This window comes from Heterodontus francisci, chromosome 11 (assembly GCF_036365525.1).
Source record: "Heterodontus francisci isolate sHetFra1 chromosome 11, sHetFra1.hap1, whole genome shotgun sequence".
NCBI classification, from domain to species: Eukaryota; Metazoa; Chordata; class Chondrichthyes; order Heterodontiformes; family Heterodontidae; genus Heterodontus; species Heterodontus francisci.
This window is the reverse complement of record NC_090381.1, coordinates 79,580,930-79,595,492: the sequence shown is the minus strand read 5'-3', so window position 1 is coordinate 79,595,492 and position 14,563 is coordinate 79,580,930. Positions and strand designations below refer to the sequence as shown.

At 41.5% G+C, this 14,563-nt stretch overlaps 1 protein-coding gene across 2 annotated transcripts in view; it reads right to left on the bottom strand.

Moving 5' to 3' along the window:
- Positions 1-14,563, bottom strand: part of LOC137375323 (chloride channel protein 2-like) — a 495,095-nt gene that overhangs the window by 148,104 nt on the left and 332,428 nt on the right. For both annotated transcript variants that reach the window (XM_068042304.1, XM_068042305.1), the window contains exon 12: positions 1,556-1,625. In XM_068042304.1, the coding sequence (XP_067898405.1) occupies positions 1,556-1,625 (70 nt within the window). The remainder of the gene's footprint in view (positions 1-1,555; positions 1,626-14,563) is intronic.

Sequence of the window (14,563 nt, the reverse complement as noted above, 5' to 3'; positions counted from 1 at the left end):
AATGAGGTGGATGGGATGCCAATCAAGTAAGTTGCTTTGTTTGGGATGGTGTTGAGCTTCTTGAGTGTTGTTGGAGTGGCACTCATGAAGGCAAGTGGTAGGTATTTCATCACACTATTGATTTATGCCTTGTAGATGGTGGGAAGGCTTTGGGGAATCAGGTGGTGAGTTACTCACTGCAGAATACCCTGCTTCTGACCTGTTCTTGTAGCCACAGTATTTATATGGCCGGTCCAGTTAGGTTGCTGGTCAATGCTGACCCCCAGGATGTTGATGTTGGAGGATTCAGCAATAGTAATCCCATTGAGTGTCAAGTTGAGGTGGTCAGGCACTCTCTTGCTGAAGATGGTTATTACCTGACACTTATGTGGCACGACTGTTACTTGCTACTTGTCAGCCCAAGCTGAATGTTTTCCAAGGCTTGCTGCATGCACAGGGGCACCAACTGCTTCAGAGGAGTTGCAAATGGAACCAAACACTGTGCAATTATCAGTGAACAACCCCACTTCTGACCTTAGGATGTAAGTAAGATGATTGATGAAGCAGCTGAAGATGGTTGGGCCTAGGACACTGCCCTGATGGAACTCCTGCAGTGATGTCCTGGAGCTGAGATGATTGGCCACCAACATCACAACCATCTTTCTTTGTGCTCGGTATGACTCCAGCCAGTGGAGAGTTTTCCCCCAATTCCCATTGACATGCTAGGCATAATGTAAACTGGACTACCATCCATTTGGAATGTGCTTGTTTCTCACTGACAATCAGTCTAATTAGTCTGTGATCAGACAGATCATTGCCAGTCCTTTTTTTCCCTTTCATACTCTGCTAACTATTGTCTAAATCACAACTGTTTCATCAGAAAGATACCAATATAAGTTCATGCACTCCAAAAGGGATCCCTGCTTTATATCACTCCCCAGCTCATACACTGTATGCTTTGGTTGTTGAAATGAATAATATGCAGAGCTTCACAGAGAAGCTCATTCAGTGGAGATATTTTATTTTGATAATAAATTGTAATAATTATATCATTAACATTAATATTGGAGTGTAAAGATTCCAAATAGACACTTCTGGACAAATTAAAAGGCAGAAGTCGTCTGAAATAAATAAGGGTACAAACATTCAGTAAAAATCAGTTCTTATATTGATCATGCTTATTCAACACAATAATGGTAAGAGGTGACAGACCAATAGTCAGTTTAAGTAAGTTAAGAATATGTAGAGATCATGCTGCTTGTTATTTCAGGGCTAGAGTTTCACTGATACTCAGAGCTGCCAATCATAATGCAATGAGGTAACAAGCTAACCAGCCATGGACCAGCAACAGTGACTGAAATCAAGGAGAACTCTACATACTATTTTATCTCAGTTAAAGAAAGGCCATGTGGGAACATAGCTAAAATAAAGGATGGTCCAAAATGATAAATTGAAGAAGAAATTGCTAAAATTAGGGATAAATAAAAAGGAAAAAATGTAATTGGCCATCTCACGCACTTTATATAATTAAAAATATTTCTAAAGAATTCAATCCATTAAAGAGAAAACAGCTCACCAATAACAAAGACTGGCATGAAGGCCCCACATGGTACAGGAATAGTTGTGGCTAGTGCAGACATCCAGAACTGAAAGAAAGAAATGGTTTCATTACACATAAAAAATGAAAAAGAACCTTAAAGTCAAACAAGACAAGTTAAATTAAGTAAGACAATAAATAAAGCTAATGTCACTGTAGTCAGAAGATATAACAGAATTCTAATAGAAAATTTACAGACACATTTATCAGCTTAAATAACAGGACCCTAATCTGTTGTTTCATCACCAGGTAGATAAAACAGAGAACAGGCATGAAAACAAAGCCTTTGTTGTAACTGTGATCAGATACTTTAGGTGGATAGTTAGAGAAAGTAATGACTCTTTTATGTTGCTACCCTGCTGTGCATAATTAAAATTTTCTGCAGAATTTGCTTGCATGCAGTAAGGCTACTGTATTTTTGAAAAAAGAAATAGAAGATTCAAATGTAATATAGCATGAAAATCTTCTATAAGGTCTTTTGATAACATTTCTATCCACCAACCAGCATATGTAAGTGAGGCAGAGACCCTGAATTGATATGTTGCTTGGCAATCCTGTTGAATCATATTTGGGCCCAAAAGTGCAGGACTAGTGCTCTTCAATAACATGATAAACCAAGCTGCTATTATTGAAATAAATTTGACAATAGCACAAAGTTCAAGCACCTAGGAGTGGGAATGGAGTTAATGATATTACATGTGCTTCATTAAATTTCAGTTTTTTGGCCATTTCTGTTTTTATTGACACAGTTACAGAACCATACTTCTAAATTCTCATAGATCTTCAACAGGACAGAAGTACAAAAATGGAACAAACTGAATGGCACCAGATTGAGTCACATTTCAGGAGGTTTTCTTCAGCCTTGACACAAGTACCTTATTTCTGTAATTCATCACTACCCCAATGAATGTTTTCATTTTACCTTACATCCTCGGGTTTGCTTTTAAATAATAGTCTACTCTTAATTCAATGTTACCCAATTCAAAAATCTGATAAATCAATTTTCTTGGCACTAAGTTCCCATGTTGTCATGTTATTTACGTTGCTTAATACATAGCAAAAATGAATTATCAGGAGTAGATTGCACTGGACGCTTCTTACTCAAAGGGTTACGATTTTTGTGTTGCTTAGTGTTGTGGGAAGCTGGTAATGTTGGTGAGTTCTTAATGGAAATGCACTTGAGAGATCAGCATCATCAGCATTTATGGCTGCAACTCACTCTGCTCACATCAGTGATCTTCATAAAGTGAAATAAGGTAGGGACAAAAGGCTCTGGGTATAAAGACATTTTCCTTTTAGATTGTGCCTCTGTAAAGCACCTTGGGATTTTTTTGTACAAGAAGAAAAACTTGCATTTATACAGCACCTTTAATATAGCAAAACATCCCAAGGCACTTCAAAGGAGTGTTGTCAAATAAAGTTTAACACCGACACAAATTAAGAAGTTATTAGGGCAAATGACTTAAAGAATTAGGTTTTAAGGAGCATCTTAAAGGAGGAAAGAGAGGTAGCAAGGTAGAGAGGTTTAGGGAAGGAATTTCAGAGCTTAGGGCCTCAGCAGCTGAAGGCATGGCCACCAATGGTGGAGCGATTAAAATCAGGGATGCACAAAGGTGCTATATAAGCACAAGTTGTTGTTGGTGTTGAATGACAAAAAGAAAAGGACAAATCTTCAGACAGGGAATTGCATGCAGGAAAAGAAAAACAAACAGGAAAAAACTCAGCAAGCAACAGGAGAAAAGGCACCATCCATTAGTAGGCTAGTGAAAGGCATTAGGGTAGATCCAGGAATGGCGTGTGATCTATAAACCACAACACTAGAAGTCAGGAGGAAGAAAATGCGTTTTGGCCCATCTAGCTTTCCCTCTCATTTAGGTCATTTTCCCAGGCAGCACAAGACAGCATCCATGATGGCATGATGGAAATTTTGGCAACAGGGTGTTGGAAAATGAAGTCGACTGGAATAGGTTTTGTAAGTGCAATTCTAAAATAAAATAAAAATGATGCTATGTAGAGAGATGAGGGACATTTAAAAATTACAAAAGTTGGAAGTAGTATGCCTTCTTTTCACTTTATCATCAAGAGTATCCTTTCAAAGCATCAGATGGAGCCTTGTGTTTACTGAAATTGATCTTAAATTATTTGTTACTATAATTACAGCTGAAATGATTTGGACAACTTATATTCGTCAGCTTATCATACAACTACTGCAGGAGGTGACCATCCTGGAGGCCAAGGAGCATCGCTGGAGCCAGGCCTCAGGTAGGTCAGGGTGGGAGGGGTCTTGTAGGGTGCGGGTCCCGTAGGAGGTGGTCGGCAGCAAGGGCAGGGGGGCTTCTCTCAGCGGGCCCCTCCCCCTTCCCGATTCCAGCTCCTTCATTCAGGCACTAAGTGCCTTTTAATGGGGACACCCCCACCTCCCCCTACCCCGGAGCCGGGAAGCAACCTGCACGGTTTTTCCTACCCTGCTTCCCATGCGGCATCAGGGCTGCCCGCTGTACGGGTAATTGTAGCTGCGGTAGGAAGAGGCCCTTAATTGGGGATTAATTGCTCAGTTAGGGCCTCAATTTGCAGCGGGGCTGGAAGGCCATTCACAGTCCTTTCCACCCCAGACTAAATTTTGGTGGAGGCAGAATAGTGGCAGGAACACTCTCCCTCATCATCCCACCCGATTTTATGCTCTCCCCACCTCTAAACCTGCCGCGAGGGAGAGCATAAAATTCCATCTTTAGGCAAAGAAACAGCTGTCAGTCCTCAGTATTTAAAGACTTTCCAGCCTGCCTATTTCACTGCCCTGCTCATTCCCGCTGTGCTCTCACCTTGTTGACCCCAGTGAGTTTCAGACAGCTCAGGAAACCCGTGCACTGGGAGTTAAAGCCAGAATACAAGGTTAAATCTTCAGACAACTGCCTTGCTACATACTTAAATTGCAGATCTGCCTGCCCCATGTGCCTTGAAATGTGCATTGGTTAAAAGTGGAAGTCGGCAGATTCAAGTTGGCTTCCTGACACCGTGACATTTTTTGCTTTTTTAACCCCCACAAGCACCTACGCCCACCCCTCCTTGCAGGTTAAAATTCCCCCCATTGTTTGGACAATCACTGAAGAACTAAGGAACAATGACAAATTCTAATAATGATTTCACAGGTATATTTTAAAAATCAGCCTTTTCATCAATTGTATGCAGCAGTTTAGCCAAGCCTGCAACAAACTGATATTTTTTGACCTGTAGGTTCCTTGCATTGTATTAATATAATAGAACTGGCAAGTCCAAAAGAAAACAGTCACTGATTAGTCCAAATAGCATTTACCATTTTTCCAGGAGTACCTTTTGAAAGTAGAAAGAAATAACACCTTTAAACTGGCAGTAGATGCAGGTTCATTATAGTTTGACAGCTTTCACATCCAGCCTATTGTAAAAAGTGCATATCTACTTGCTGTCATTGATGTGAAATACAAGGAATTAAGACAGAAAAACACTTGCAAGGGAATTATGTGTAAACAGGAAGAAAGATGGAAAGGATGGAAATATTGAATCTTTAAATATGGCAATGTTCATGACTGATGTTACATTATAGATAATGGCCAGAGACTAGTATGTGTATAGAGCGATCCACAGCTGGTAGGCTTGAGTCATTTTTGTGATTGAACTTCATTACAAATCGAACTGAGCTTAGTGACATAAGAGATCTGCATGTGCATGTTTCATTACACATATCCCACACAAAGGTTAAGAGTTCCCAGAAGATCTAATGAACCACCTGGGCACTTTTACAATGCGACTTTGCAGCAACCAGATGCTACACTACAACTGATGCGAATCCCAAGCACTTTGAAACTCCCTGCTAGACTGTTCTCATAACGCTTGGCTTCAGTGTACTTGGGAGTCACGTCAGCTGCCCATTCCCGGCTCATTCTGCCACTTTTGTCGTAATGTGCATCTAGAGGTACTTTGCATTACCACTTCTGTATTGATGTAAACAGCTCAGAGGTACATTATGGGTGTGATTTCTATGTCCATTTGCAATACATTTCCGATCTCATTTTAATAACTCAAGATGATAAAATAAAAATATTGTAAGTATTTTTAATTAAATATTTTTACATTCATTAGTTGTGAATCGAAGCAACAATGCAATGTCAGATTTGTTACCCATGATTAACTGGTTGTAATGGGGCGGATGTTAGCTGGCTCAAAAGAGCTAACAAGGGGAACATAAGTGGGCCTTTAGTATGATGAGTTTTATCATCAATCCTGGAGTCAAAGTAAACAATTTATAACATAGGCTATTAATGCAATCCTGTAGAATCCCTGTTTCACTAAGCAGTGAGTGCTAGAACTGCATTCTTTCTCTTAACAGAATATATTACTGTAGAGACATGGATATTTTCACATTGGGCCAGCGTTTGCTGTCAAAATAACAGTGAGGCCAATGGCACCCACCATTTTTTTATGGGTAAAAGGTGCAGTAACATCATGTGAGGATCAGATGCGCACTTGAATGTGAATCTCCAGTAGTTGCCATGTGAGTTGAACCTCTCCTCTGTTAGCTTTGCAAAAATAGTGGGCAGGATTTTAGATTGGATTTAGATTGGAGGTTGGCATGGAGGCAGAGAGGCAAACAAAATGGCAAGGAGTGCCATTCCCGACGTTGTCCAGGCCCCTGCCATTTTGTCCGGGGTGGGGAAGGCCGAGGACACCTTTCTGCCTCAGGCCAATTGAGGCCTTTAGGTGGCCTCAGGATCCTGTCCCAGGATCTCCAACATCCTTTGTACTGCAGGGCTTTTTGCAGTATCGGCAGTGGCCACTACTCCTGGTGGTGCTGCCGGCCCTCTGATTGGCCAGCAGCTTTGGAAGCATTCCTGACAGTGGGCAGTTAATTGGCTGCCCGGTGTAAAATGGCAATGGAGATCCAATAGAGGGCTGAGGTGGGATCTCCCCCAAACCCACCCCCCCACCTCCTTCCGGCCCACTGCTGGGACCCTGTCACCGGAACAAAATTCACCGAGCATTTTGCTGTCGCATCACCATTGACATACATTGAATGTCATGAGATTGATTTGCGCTGCATGTACGATCTAACCTCACCACATAAAGTCAAGTCTTGTCGTTATAAATGTAAGTACCCTTTTAATGACATGATCATTGTTAATTACGACCTCTCAAACTTTCTGGCACTGAAAATTAACTATTACATGCGTGAAGTCTCATTCCTTCAGGTAGTGTTTTTCTTTCCCTTTCTATCACTTGTTTCTCTTTTCATTCAATCCTACTTTCTCTCTTTTTATTTCTCTTTCAGTCTCTGATTTGACATTGAATTCACCCACTGTAAATTACTCTTCCTTCTCCATCCTTCCTCTGTTTATTTCTCAATCCTTCAATCTGATTGGGTAAGGAGATACACAGTTGGTCATCCAGGTCTCAGATGCCCTGATTCTTTGATCATGCTGTTATCAGCTCGTACTTCCAGCAACTTGCAAAGCAAAAAATGTAAAAAATCTAAACGTGCATGAACAAGTCTGATTAATGGCAGATGCTACAGCATAGTCTGGGCCATTATTTTCTCCTTCATCGCTGGAAATACAGAAATTAATTTGATGTTTAAATAAAATAATAAACTTCAATTTCAGTATGCATTTTGCTATCTGAGTGATGTTAGCAGATTTCTATAAAGAAATCTCACCAACAATACTAGCATTCAACATACCCGCTGTTTTATTTTGCAGTGCATCGGCTCTTACAATTTTTTTTGCATGGCCATGCCCACGTGTTAACTTCAAGGGACCACCTTGTGTGCGTCCTGTACAGGAATTTTCAGATTGTTGCATGGCCACATAGCCTGAAGGGAACATTAATAGTGTTACATAATATTTACAACACAGAAACAAGCCATTCTGCCCACCAGGTCCAGTCTAGTGTTTATGCTTCACACGAGCCTCCTCCCAATCTTCTTCATCGAGTCCATCAACACTTTTTATGGATGTTGCAGGGTCCCCACTGTTCTGCAATACAGTTGGGGACCAAAGGATCATTGAATAAATATCTGAAGCAGACTGCATGCCAGTGGGATTAGTTTTAGATTGCTTCAGATACTAGCTGTCATAGATGAATGGCTTCCTTCTGTTCTGTAGATTTGCATGGTTCGAAGATCAGGAGAAATTGAAAAGGAGTCCACATAGGTCACAAATAGCAATATAATGGATAAGTATCAATTGGCAAAGGTGGATAAAGAAAAGAAATAATCATATATGAAAAATATTGCCAATGTAAGGTTTTTGTCAACAAAGGTGTTGTGATTGCCTTTAAGAGTGATATCCCTTTAAGATCTTAGTATGCTAATGAGCTACATGCCAGGATGCAGAACCAGTCTCACTCTATAACTAACACCAAGAGGCAAGTCCTGTAAATAGTTAGCTCTGCACTGTATATACGTATGAGCTGTTAATAAACCTGTTTGAGATCTTCAACAACCTGGACTCCACACATTTCATTTATGCTGCATCAGACAACATAAAAAAGCTTCTCATTACAAAAGGTATTCCACTACTATAATCCTCTCAAAGGTTTTAAATTGAAAAAAAATTGACTGTTCAACTCATTGCTAAAACCAAATTAGGAATATTTTGGAAAGGAAATTGACAGGAACTGGGTGGCTCTGTAGGTTAGATACTCACCTTTCACCTTTGAAACCTGGGTTTAAATCCAGTTTAGGCTGATGGGTGTCTCTGCTGGCTGCAAGAGTCCTATTTGAATTGAGTCTGGCAGTCTCAAACTGGATCTTAGTGGGGGATACAACATTAGCTTGGACAGAATTCAGCATTAATTGGCAATCTCACTCAGAGCGTCCCGAAGGTGGATGGTACGGAAAGAACTGTCACACTGCTGCAGTAGGGATGTTCTTCAGAGTTAGGGGCTGAGACTTGAACCTCACATGCTCAGTGGGAAACTGTCGCATTCATGTCAGCCATTCATTTTATATGTCACCCAATTTTACTTTTCATTAACTTGGGAAACTTTATAAGTTTGGATGTTTTGCTAATAAGTATTGGCTTCTTCGTAATATTAAATAATATGGTCAGAATCCATAATCTGTTCTGATGAAAGGTCACAGACCTGAAACGTGAACTCTGTTTTTCTCTCCACAGATGTTGCCTGACCTGCTGAGTAATTCCAGCACTTTGTTTTTATTTGGTCAGAATCCATGGTGGTGCAATCATGCATGATTTGTTAGAAGTGGGCTTCATGGGCCAAGCTTGTTTTGCTCTCTTATTGTTCCATGTTTGTTTTTCATTCGTTTGTGGGATGTGGGCATCACTGGCTAGGCCAGCATTTATTGCCCATCCCTAATTGCCCTTGAACTGAGTAGCTTGCTAGGCCATTTCAGAGGGCATTTAAGAGTCAGCCACATTGCTGCTAAGGTGAGGACAGCAGATTTCCTTCCTTAAAGGACATTGTGAACCAGATGGGTTTTTACAACAATCGGCAATGGTTTCATGGTCACCATTAGACTAGCTTTTTAATTCCAGATTTATTAATTGAATTCAAATTCCACCATCTGCTGTAGTGGGATTCAAACCCATGTCCTGAGAGCATTAGCCCGGGCTCTGGATTATTAGTCCAGTGACATTACCACTATGCCACTGCCTCCCCCTTTGTTCCTACATTTTAATCCTTATTCTTGGAACTGTGAGAGCTCATCAGTATTCAACAATCCACATCTAATCTATGCAGTATCTGTGTGAGTTGATAATTCATGCAAAAACTATTCAATCCAGCACTGATTTTGACACTCTTTAATCAGCGGAAAACAGAAAACTTACTTTACCAAGACTTTTGGGGGTAATTCTGACTTTGTGCGATAGTCTAAAATGGGTGATAGTGAATTGGCAACTTGCTTTACATCTCTCCTAATCCTATTTCCATTTTGAAGGAAGATACCCTAGTCCTTCTGTCCTATCCTTGTTGATTTGGGTGCATCTCTGGAGGGGGTGGGGGTTTTCTGTCCACCGCAGAGATAGGCTCCTAACTTCGGCCAACTTTCTGGCCTTAAATGCAGGAGGCCAGAAAACTTGGTTCCACAGTGGAGCCTGGCCAAAATGGAGGGTAAGGTGCAGTTTATCTGTGTCCTTTTGTGACGTCAGGTTGCAGGCATTTTCTGTGCTGCCTGTAAGAAAAGATTTTTATCAGGTAACTTTTCCTCCTTGCTGACCTGCAGCAACAACAACTTGCATTTATATTGCACCCTTAACGTAGTAAAACATTACAAGGTGATTAAAAGCACTCTTTGTGAGTGCTATCAGAATTTCTGGTTGCCTAAAAGTCTAGGCCAGTGGTTTTTTTCCACCACTGGTACCTGGGTTTGACTCCTGCTCTGACTAAAAAACAAATTTCCATCCAGTTAATCAATCAGTCATAGGTATCCTAAGCCAATCCACAGCATAAAACTGCTCATACTTCATGCCAACTAGTACTGTCTCAATCAAGAGGCTACAATGTGTGGCAGTTGCAGAAAATGCAGAGGGAAATTTACTGATGCAATACCTGATCTGGAGCGGTTGGATTCTGTGAACAAACAGTAAAAAATTCTATTTCTTAGCACTGACTTCCTTAGCAGAATATGTACATTAGTTTCAAATAATCTATATTCATCACAATTGTTACGAAGGTAGTTCCATTTTTTGTTAAATTTTGAGGACTTGTGTTTTAAAACTCAAAAGGATTCCATGAATGTCTTTTTTTTAAAAAAAGGGTCACTGAGAGGTTGTTTGAAAACAACATTTACTGGAAGTCACCTGCCTTCAGATAAGTAACCAGCAAGGGCTTTTCGACCTGGAAAAGATGTTTACAGAGAAGTGACAGGTCAATATTTATAGGGGTCAGGAGTCTTGACTCTTGAGATATTGTTTTGGTTTCGCTTTGGACAGTCAATTGGGGTATGGACAGTGTTTTGAAAGGAGTTTAAAAATCAACCTGCCAAGGACAAAACTTTCATATTTCAATCTGTGTGTTAATGCTTAGCTTTGTTACTGGTTGTCTTGTTTTATAATAAACTGATAATTTTTGTGTTTATTAAAGAAAGCTGGTTGGTGTATTTTATTCTGGGATCAAGAGCAGTGTATATGATTGACTGCATCGTTATCTGGGTAAACATTTAAATATATGTTGTGGCCTGTGGAGAAGTGGAACCAGAAAAAACAGTGGACTCCTCCCACCTTGGTCGTAACACAATGTAGAAATTCACCTCTACCCATAACAATAGGCCAGTGGTGCTATAAAATGCAACCCGTTCTTCAACCACAGGAGAACGGTTCATAATGTGCCATTTGATTACTCTAAATTCTCAATTCCCACCAGATGCTGACCATTTTCTAATGTGCACATATCCCCGTAGAAGAGAGAAAGAAAGATACCAGAGCTCTACTGAGTGTGAACAACAGCAAAGATTATCAGGCAAAATAATAATCCATTTATCCTTTGGCTGCTACTTTTCGACCTAGTGTTGTCTCGTATTGAGCGATTAAGATTTGTTAATGTGGCTAAAGCCATTGGATAATTAGGGGATCCTTTAAAGTTTCAGTGGCCCAGTTGGCACAACATATTTTCCAATCTTGTGATTGAAGTCTTTGAGGGAACATATCTGCTGTTACATACTGTCCTTGCTCTGATCCCCATGAGAATTTTTTGATACAGATGAGTACCTGGTGAGTAGAAGAAGTTTGTAATAATGTTGGATTTTAGATTGAAAGTTAAGAAACTTGTTAAAATTGTTATCTTCCATGGACTATTCACTGCAAAGATGTTGATATTTTTGCAGCAAAGGCCAATTTCAGTAATACTCAACCTTACATACTGATGCGTTTGTCCTTCATTCTTTAGGCTGTAGGTTTCTGGCTCTGGGACAGGAAAGGAATGCAGGAACTGATAGCAAGAGTCAAAGATCTGAAGACCCAAACTAGGTACTTCTGAAATGTAACCATTGCCAAAAAAAACCTGTCTTCATAATAAAGCCATTTCCTTCAGTTACAAATACCACAGAGTGGAAATAAAATAATTGTGTTGTGTGCTATGAGGTATTACCAACGTCACTAAAAGAAATTATGAGTTTTTATCTCATTGCAATTTGTGGAGCCCTGCTGTGTAATTGGCTGCCAGGCCTCCTGCAACAGTGACTACATTTCAAAAATAATTAATTGGCTATAAAGTGCTTTGGGATGTTCCAAGGCCACGAAAAGCACTAGATAAACATATTTCATTATTAACATGTGTGCAGGAAGTGTCTCCAGCTGCAGCTACTCGAAATCCACGTTTAGAATCTGGAGCATCCGCGAGGCTGAGATCATCGTGGATAGCACGTACAGGGATGTGGTCACACTGCAGGTAAAGACTGCTCAGGCAGAAAGAGAATGAGTGACCGCCAGGCAGAGTAGAAGAACTAGGCAGGTAGTGCAGGAGTCCCCTGGGTCCATCTCCCTTGCTAACAGACTTTCCGCTTTGGATACTATTGAGGGAGATAGCTTCTCAGGGGAATGTAGCAAGAGGCAAGTCTGTGGCACCACAGGTGGCTCAGCTGCACAGGAGGGGAGGAAAAAGAGTGGGAGAGCTATTGTGATAGGGGATTCTATTGTAAGGAGTACCGATAGGCGTTTCTGTGGCCGCAAACGTGACTCCAGGATGGTATGTTGCCTCCCTGGTGCTAGGGTCAAGGATGACACGGAGGGCTGCAGGACATTCTGAAGGGGGAGGGTGAACAGTCAGAGGTCGTGGTTCACAGTGATACCAATGACATAGGTTGAAAGAAGGATAAGGTGCTGCAACAAGAATTTAGGAAGCTAGGTAGCAGATTAAAAAGCAGGACCTCAAAGGTTGTAATCTCTGGATTGCTCTCGGTGCAACGTGCTGGTGAGTATAAGAATAGGAGGATAGAGCAGATTAACGTGTGGCTGAAGAGATGGTGCAGAAGGGAGGGCGTTTGTTTCCTGGATCACTGGGCCTGTTTCTGGTGAAGGTGGGACCTGTACAAGTTGGACAGGTTGCAGCTGAACCGGAATGGGACCAACATCCTTGCAGGGAGGTTTGCTAGTGCTGTTGGGTGGGGGAGTTTAAACTAATTTGGCAGGGGAATGGGATACAGAGTGGAGGTACAGTAGGGGGTGATGCGCAGCCACAAATAGAAAGGAAACTAAGTCAGTCTGGAAGGCAGAGCAAATATAGACCTGTTAAGGCACAAGCAAATAATGCAAGGCTGGATTGTATCTATTTTAATGCAAGGAGTCTCACAAGTAAGGCAGATGAATTGAGGGCATTGATTAACACCTGGGAATATGATATTATTGCTATCACAGAGACAAGGTTGAGGGAAGGGCAGAACTGGCAGCTCAATATTCCAGGTAATAGAATCTTCAGGCATGATGGGGGGGGGGGGGGTGTAAAAGAGGAGTTGGCATTGCACTATTGATCAAGGAGTCAATTACTGCAGTAAGGAGGGATGTTATCTCAGAAGGTTCCTCAATTGAGGCCATATGGGTAGAACTTAAAAACAAAAAGGGGGCATTCACTTTGCTGGGAGTGTACTACAGGCCTCCAAACAGTCTGGAAGAGATAGAGTATCAGATATGTAGGCAAATCTCAGAGAAGTGTAAAAATAATAGGGTAATAATAGTAGGGGATTTCAACTTCCCCAATATTAACTGGAATAGTCTCAGTGCAAAAGGCTTAAAGGGGGCGGAATTCTTAAAGTGCATCCAGGAGAGCTTTTTGAGCCAGCACGTAGAAAGTCCGACAAGAAAAGGGCGGTACTGGACCTAATCTTAGGGAATGAAGCGGGACAAGTGGTAGAAGCGTCAGTGGAGGAGGATTTCAGGGAGAGTACTGAATTGGGGGAAGGCCGATTTCAATATGAGAAAACAGGATCTGGCCAAAGTGGACTGGGAGCAGCTACTTGTAGGAAAGTCTACATCAGACCAGTGGGAGTCATTCAAAAAGGAAAGAGAGAGAGTTTAGGGCCAACATGTTCCCGTAAAGGTGAAGGGTAGGGAACCCTGTCAAGGGATACAGAGGATTGGATAAGGAAAAAAAAGGAGGCATATGGCAGATTCAGAGGGCTGAAAGCAGCGGAGGCCCTAGAGGAGTATAGAAAATGTAAGGGGGTACTTTAAAAAGTAATTAGGAGAGCGAAGGGGGGGCATGAAGAAACACCGGAGGGCATGAAGAAACACTGGAGGGCAAGATAAAGGAAAATCCCAAGGCATTTTATAAGTATATTAAGGGCAGGAGGATAACCAGGCAAAGTGTAGGGCCCATTAGTGACCAAAGTGGCAATGTGTGTGTGGAGCCGGAGGACATAGGTGAGGTTTTAAATGATTACTTTTCATCTGTGTTCACTATGGAGAAGGACGATGTAGCTGTAGAGATCAGGGAGGGGGATTGTGATATACCTAAACAAATTAGCATTGAAAGGGAGGAGGTATTAGCAGTTTTAGTGGGCTTAAAAGTGGACAAATCCCCAGGTCCAGATGAGATGTATCCCAGTCTGCTATGTGAGGCAAGGGAGGAGATTGCAGGGGCTCTGACACAAATTTTCAAATCCTCTCTGGCCACAGGAGAGGTACCAGAGGACTGGAGGACAGTGAATTTGGAACCATTATTCAAGAAGGCCAGTAGGGATAAACCAGGTAATTATAGGCCAGTGAGTCTAACGTCAGTGGTAGGGTAACTATTGGAAATAATTCTGAGGGACAGGATTAATCTCCACTTGGAGAGGCAGGGATTAATCAAGGATAGTCAGCATGCCTTTGTCAGGGGAGATCATTTCTAACAAATTTGACTGAATTTTTCGAGGAGGTGACTAGGTGTGTAGAAGAGGGTAAAGCAGTTGATGTTGTCTACATGGACTTCAGTAAAACATTTGATAAGGTCCCGATGGGATCCAGGGCAATTTGTCAAATTGGATCCAAAATTGGCTAAGTGGCAGGAGGCAGAGGGTGATGG